The 8,015-nt window shown below is 33.2% G+C and overlaps 1 protein-coding gene across 1 annotated transcript in view; it reads right to left on the bottom strand.

Moving 5' to 3' along the window:
• Nucleotides 1-772: 772 nt before the first annotated feature.
• Nucleotides 773-8,015, bottom strand: part of tej (tejas) — a 65,456-nt gene continuing 58,213 nt past the window's right edge. Inside the window, exon 11 of the mRNA XM_072530252.1 lies at nucleotides 773-7,091. Coding sequence (XP_072386353.1) covers nucleotides 6,626-7,091 — 466 coding nt within the window. The 3' untranslated portion in view covers nucleotides 773-6,625. The remainder of the gene's footprint in view (nucleotides 7,092-8,015) is intronic.

Genomic DNA, 8,015 nt, shown 5'->3' with positions numbered 1-8,015 from the left:
GTTTTTGGCATGGGTTTACACTTTATAGTCTCTAATGAAATAGGTTGAGGAGGGGAGAACTGTTTGTCTCAAGCTGGTCATTCAGAATTATATCTGTGTTTTTTAACTTGTTGATTTCCATAGATTCTAACAAAGAATCAACAAATTAAAAAACACAGATATAATTCTGAATGACCAGCTTGAGACAAACAGTTCTCCCCTCCTCAATCTATTTCATTAGAGACTATAAAGTGTAAACCTATGCCAAAAACAGATCACTTGAGAAAGGCAATCAGCCGAAACAGCTGTAGTGATAAGAATTTAAAATAAATTTTGTGGAAGTTTTGAAAACAAAGTTTTCAGTGTTTTATTGTTACATAAAATGAATTTCCATCAAGTAACGGTCGAATCCATCAATTATTTATTAAAAATATTTTCCATTCCTTCGCTTAATATATTAACTTCGCTTGTATCAATCGTAGACCGTAGGCCCTGTACTGTGCCGTTCTCTTCCTTACGTGACTTTTCATAATTTTAAATCTATTTTCTATTTTTTCTTGGATTTTCTCTTTTTTTTTTAATCGTTTCATTATTACTTTTGAGAACTTTATTTTCTTTTTGTAAGTTTTGAACGTCTTGCTGTTAGTCAAGAAATCATGCATTATTTCTCTTTTAACCTACTTCTCTTATTGCTTTTAGTTGTTGCATTACATCCTGAGATATTTCTGATTTTGTTCTTGGTATTTTTTTTGCTATTTCCAAAAAGGGAAAAAAATAACTCACTGTTAAAAAATATAATTTTTATTTCTTTATAAAAAAAATAAAAAAAGAAACACCTAAATCTAAAAACGCAATTAAGGTAGCGTCAAAACTGTAATGGCATTAAACAAATACTCATAATTCAATAACAAAATAAACTTATTCGATCATAAAACAAAAGTGAAAATCTGGCACAACATGTCTGCTTACAAACAAGGCTATTTTTACACGTTTAATAACAAAACTACTAATTTAGTATAAAAAAAATATTTACAATCAATGATAATATGAATAACATAAACGAAAAACACAAGACGAAAAATGTATATAATAATTGCCGAACTATGAACTATAAGGTACGTTTCGACAGCTGCATATTACAAATATTTATTCATTATGCTGAATCTTGAATGAGCTATTACAAAAGTGACTAAACTTTTGTAAATTAATAGTGGCACGTACTTAACTTTATACAATAGAAATTTCTATAAAAACTTGATCGCTGGCGAATTTCAATTCAAAGTTGCAAATGACTTCGGATGCTATGCTACTATGTTTAACTCCCCTACAATATTCACATTGTATTAAATCAGCAAGCACGATAGGCTATTGCTTTGACTTTTGTAATGATCAGACTATTAATTCTGTAGGTAGATGGTAAGAAAAAAAACTTGTCAATATTTAGACATTTAGAGATTTGTGTGTATCGATCTATTATATTTCAAATAAAAAAAAACCTATAAAAGGGAGGATTCAGGCAGAAAACACGTATGTACAGCCTCAACAACACTATTAAATCCAAGAGCTGGACACGAACCTCAAACATTAGTATAGGATAAATTAGAAGACAATGGAAATAAAACTGGGATCTTTTGAGAGAAAAATTATCAAAAGGATCTTTTGATCCTATCGCGACCCAAATACTAACCAATACTGAATGAAAACAAAGCTCGAGGTCAAACAGATATATAAGGCTAGCGACGTAGTCCAAAAAATGAAATCCCACTTCTAAGATGGGCTGACATGTCCATAGGATCCAAAAGGAAGACTTTGGGACGCCCACGAATGCGGAGAAGAGATAACATATGATCAGATTTAAGAGTAATGGAGCTACCCACTGACTCAACTATCATGGATGACCATTTGAGATGTAAGTAAGTTGTGCATTCAACCGATACCCACCAATATCGGCGGAAAATTGTTTGTATTTTTTTGATAAATGTTAATAACTTTTGCAATAATGGTCATAAATGAAATATAACATAATCATGAGACCATTATCGGTAAATTTAGGTCTCAGATAATAGTGTTTAATTTTATACCAAATTACACGGCTTGAGTATAATCGAGTAAATCTTCTGCATTCTGATTTAAGAGAAAAGCATATTCCTCTAAGTAAGTTAACCTAAGAACAAAAAGAGATTTGATAGTGCGATACCCACCCACGACACGAGAGGTATTATACAAGAAGAGATAACGCAAACCAATTACCCTATTCGAATTAATTGGGAAAAACATGTTTTTCTGGTCTGAGTTAGTAGGTGATGGCGGTAGGAACCGCCACAAACCGGTAATTTATGCCCGGAGGCTGTGTGACGGATCAACCTTGACTAAAATTTACTTGTTTGACTGGCTTCAGAGTGTCAGTAGTTCAGTTGCGAGCTTCTATGCGTGGCAGTCGGTGGTTATAATGTTGTATTCCGTGTTACTTTTGATTATTCATAGATTCTACGAAGCATGTTAAAGTAATCCATCTTAATGAACAGACGTCTATAATTGTGAGTTATATAGCGAAGGCAGTTGGCGTGGGAAAATCAAATGTTTCAAAAATTTTAAGAACATTTTAAGATTCCGAATTATCTCTTGTATTCAAAAAGAAAAGGAAAAAATATGGGCGCAAATAGAAAACAACTTCAAGAACTGATAAAATTCTAATAAGAACTAGCAAACAAAATCCAAGAAACACAAGCACAGACCTTCGAAGAGATTTATTGAATTATGGTGTTAAAGTGAGTACGGCAACTGTGCGGAAAAGTCTTCTGGAAGTTGGCCGGAAGGTAAGAAAAGCTAAAAAAAAAACAATTAATAACACAGAAAACGATGAAAAAACGCTTAGCATTGCTAAAAAATACCGATTTTCAGTGACGAATCCCATTTATGCAGAGATATAACTCAAGTTTTGTTAGACCAAGTGAAGATGATCCTCTGCGACGAGATCATATCCAGCAGATTCTAAAATATCCTTCTAAACAGAAGTTTTGGGGTTTTTCACAACAAATAGCAATAGAAGCTTAGTTTTTATTAAAGGCATGATGAAATATGCCAAATAAATTAAAATATTACGCAGAATTGTTTCATTCATAGAAACATTTGATGGAATATCTCAACATGACTGGGTCCATTGTCATAATTCGAAATTCGACGAGACTTTTATGCGGGAAAATAAAGTAAAAGTGCTTGTTTGGCCTGGTAAGGTACATCACCAGAGCTACATCGCATCCAGAACTTATAGCATATTCTCAAGAAACGGTTAGCAAGATGAATTTATTATACTACAAAAGAAAAAATGATAACAAGTGCTATACAAGTATGGTTTCACGATGAAGAAGTTAAGAACATGTGCACTAAACTAGTGGAGTCAATGCAAAGACGTGTTAGGGAGGAGATTTCTGCTGAAGGAGGAGATACTTCCTACTAACATATAGATACCTACTTATGGAACAAAGACTTTGCAGCATTCCACAACATACTAATAAAATCAACAATGTTCGAATACAAGAAAATACCCAAAGAAACTTGGGTTTCCAACTACGACGTCACAAGAAATCAGATTGATCATGATTTGGTAGATGCAAGGAGCGGTAGTAACCGCTTAGACGTAAGAAGTCTAAGAGGGTCGGATGGAGACATGGATCGTTTTCTGGTAAAAACGAAGATGAGACCACGAATAGCGTCCCAAAAAAATCCAGAAGCCAACAATTATGGAATATCCAAATTCTGAGGGATAAAGTCTCATTATCAGAACTCTGAGCAGAAATTTCAAAAGACTATACAGATAGCGCTAACACCGATATAGAATTATAACAACATACACTCGCCTTGGAAGAATATAAAATTAACTTTGACAAGCGTATCAGATGAAATATTAGAATACAAAAAGAGAACAGCAAAAAAAATAGCCCGATAACGATTGTCTGAAATCCATAAAAGAAAAAAACATGGTTAGAAGGGACATGCTACAAAATCCCTCGCACAACAACAGTGAAAGGTATACACAGATAAGAACAGAGACAAAAAAACTAATGACAAAAGAAATCTTCAAAGGAGTTTCAGAGATCAAGGCTGGGATCCAAGCAAGAACAGGAAACTTCCTTCAAAACGACAGCGCACAGCTTATTACTGATGACAAGAATATTCTAAAAATCTGGAAGGAATACTCCTATCAACTGTTAAACGACCAATCTAGCAGAAATACATCAAGCATAAAAGTCCATACAGCTATGAAGACCAATACCCGACATACTAAGAAGTAACCCGAGCAATTAAAAATATTAAGGCACCAGGCAGCGATGAAATACCCGTAGAGTACTTAAAACACGGAGGAGAAGCGTTGAAAATATCTATATACAAGCTAATTCAAGGCAGTTGTTGAGAAGAAACAATGACAAGTGAATGGAAAGAAAGGGTTATCGTAGTAATCCACAAAAAAGAAAACAAAAGGCAGTGTATTAACTACCGGGGAATAACGCTCCGAAATACCACCTACAAAGGCCTTACAAAAATCCTGTTAAAAAGAACCAAAACATATACAGAAGAAATCATTGAGAATTATCAATGCGGCCTTAGACCGGGCAGCTATACTATTGACCTGATATTCACAATAAAACAGATAAAGGAAAAATGCTGGGAGTTTCATCGTGAGCTTCATCAGATGTTAGTAGACTTAAAAGACGCATTTGACATGAGTATGCAGAATAGACTGTGGACAGCGATTCAAGAACTTGGCTTTCCAAAAAAACTAGTCATCTTGATACGGACGCGTATGGAAGGGTTACGATGCAAGGTTAGAGTTGAACAACAATACTCAGAGGCATTTGAAATAAACAATAGACTAAAACATGGGGATGTAGTTTCACCACAGCTCTTCAGGCACAAACACGTTAAAAAATATTCTGATCCATGCAATCGTCAGAAACGAAACATTAATATGATAGTAACATATATACTATATGTTATTGTTAAAAAACCGTACATTTATATTCTAGATCAACAGTTTGTTACCAGGGCACACTCGCCTCGAATGTTATAATTACTACAGTGCCACGTGACTAGACTTGCGTGGTCAGTTAGAGGTAAACATAAATTTCTAAAATGTGAAAAACTGTTTTGGTTAACAAGCAAGTAGCTGAGATTCACTGAAGAATTTAGGGTTGTCAAATTGAAGTACACAAGACGAACAAGTACCTTTCAGAACTTTAGATCTTTGACGGGAAAAATCCAAAACTAGCGCATTAATGGATCACTCCGCTATCAGTGTGATCCTCTTTTCTACTGTGAAGTGTTTCCACGAATTAAGTCTTGAAACTTTAATTTGCATTCATGAAATAGTGTAAATATCGACATATTTGGTCTTTCCATCAAATTACAGAATTTTATATACATTTAATTTAATCGGCGTAGCTGTATGGGATCATTTTACGTTTTTATAATTATGTATTTTATAATTTCAAGCTCCTGCGAATATTATATAAACATTCATCATATTTCAGATATTATCAATACTAATATTAGCTACATAATGAAAACGGCAACTTCACATGAAAACTGAATAAACTGGTAACTATTGGTTAAGTCGACTGTTCAGAGCAGTGGTATATACAATCGTTACATATTAATGTTATGTTAAGTGCTATGATATTCATTATTTTATCATATTTAGAAAGTACATCGGGGTTTTGTATTTATATCACATATTTACATACTGTTAAGTCTTAGGAATTTAATGATGACAAACATTATTGACACTCATTAAAGTCAGAGGTAGAATTTAACATCAACACAAGGCACAAAGGTTTGAAAAATAAAATAAAATTTTATACATAACAAGTAAGCAAAGTAAACTATAAGCGTAAACAGTCGTTTTTCCTTTGTAAACATTGTTGATTGTGTCATATGGGCGTTTAGTATGACTAAATCCTTGGAGATTCGTTACATCTTGATGTTTATTTGTAAAAGTCAATTCACCAAAGATAGTAAAGAAGATATTATGATGAGCATTAGTTTGATCACACATATCAAAAGACTTACTTAGGAACTATACATGTTATTAAAACAAACCTTAGAAACATCATTGAGGGCATCATCATTATAATTTACGATAACGCTGAACATCTAACTTAAGATCAGTGTAGCAATCACTGACAATTATTGCACTGAAGAAAGTGAAATGGATGAACGATCCAAAGTTCAATCAAATGAAAAAGCTTTTAATACAAAATTTAACATTGAATTAAAACTAGTGACATCAATATCTTTCTACTTTGGAAATCCTCAGTGTAGGATCTGAATTGTTGCAAGGATTAGAGTCAATACCATAACTCAACAGATATTATCAGATCATTAGATATTGAGATTCAAATGCATGAATAGAACTAAATAAGCTATTTTAATCACTGGAATGTAGCAAGCGCTTGAAAAGAAATAATTGTATTAAAAAAATAATTAAGGAGACTGACAGTGAATACAATCCAAACTGCAATAGTCTTAAATATATATGTAGCAAATAAAAAAGACACTCCAATGCACACATAGGTACATCCATTTGATTTCTTTAAAACTGTCATTACATCATTGACGATGATGGAAAAATTCCACCAATTTATTACATTTACTTCGGTGTAAAACCCGGAGGAGGAGGACATCTGGGTGTGTTGAAACTGGTGGGTATTTCGAACTGCTGCGTAAATGAAGGTGTCATAAAAGCTGGCGTTCGATGATAATAAGGGTTATAATAAACAGTTGGATCATAGACAGGGAAGTTATATCCACATAACGGATTGATTGGAACTGCGCAATTATAAGCTGGATAAAATGGAATAGCATTAACATCTAAACTTGATTGAGCACTGTTCCTATTCGTTTGGCAAGCAGTAGAAACATTTGTATTTTTAGTCTTTATTGGATTATTTGTAGTCGTTAATACGGAATTTGCACTGCTAACCACCGCATTCAATCTTCTTTGAATTTCAACTTCACTATTCGAGGACACTGAAGTAGACACATCAAGCGTTCTTTGATCCGAATGTTCTTCTTCGTTCTTGAGAAAATATAAAAAGGGATTTGTTGGATGTAGCCTAAAAGATTAAATTTGCTTATAAAAATAGTCCACAATATTTTAGCTAACCCAAAATTTCTGATATGAAACGTCTTTATTTTGCCGTCTTAAATAACTTTTAAACGAAAGATTATTTACGATAGGTTGTTTTCGGGGCATACTAGACGTAGCCTAAAACTATTTCCTCCTAGCGTTTTTTCTGCGACTGCGACAATCACTATCAAAAGGCAATGCGATACCGAAGTTATCGCTGATCTGTTATCGACGTTTTTTAGTTAACATTCAACTGAAAATAGACCAAGAAATAACGTGTAAGAAATATTACAGAAGCTACTGTGATTTTTTGTTAAAAGAAAGTGTTGGAGGGGGTTATTGTTTTTTAACGATTAGGTGAAAAAATCGCCACTTTCTGTTCGTTGCGATATTGTGAGGAAAGCATGTATTGCACCTACGGATGAAAGAATCTAGCCCCTACAATCTTTCAAACAAGATTTTGTGAGTTCGATCGCTTCGTAACCAAAAAACTTGTAAATTGACGCAGAAAACGCATTTAAGTATCTTATTAAAAAATAAGTATCTTTTTAATTAATTTATCAATAATTGTTATTTGATAAATAACACTTTTTGGTTTATAAACCATTAAAAAACAAAGTAAGTTATTGTAGAGGTTATAAAAAACACACTGCTGATATAATACTAGATCTGAAGCTTTAAGGTAACAATAGGCACAAAGATACTAGAACAGATACTTAAGAATCTAATTGACACAACAAAGGAATACGGTTTGCAAATAAATCAAGAAAAGAACCAATATATGGAACTAAAAAATAACGACGGATCAAAAAACTTAAATTCTCTGAAAGTACACTCTGACTCTTATACAAACCTGACTCCAATCGAAGAAAAGGAAGACTCAAAAAAGGCGAAAAGAGAAAAATGACCC

This window comes from Diabrotica undecimpunctata, chromosome 4 (assembly GCF_040954645.1).
Source record: "Diabrotica undecimpunctata isolate CICGRU chromosome 4, icDiaUnde3, whole genome shotgun sequence".
NCBI classification, from domain to species: Eukaryota; Metazoa; Arthropoda; class Insecta; order Coleoptera; family Chrysomelidae; genus Diabrotica; species Diabrotica undecimpunctata.
This window is presented reverse-complemented; position numbering and strand designations above follow the sequence as displayed.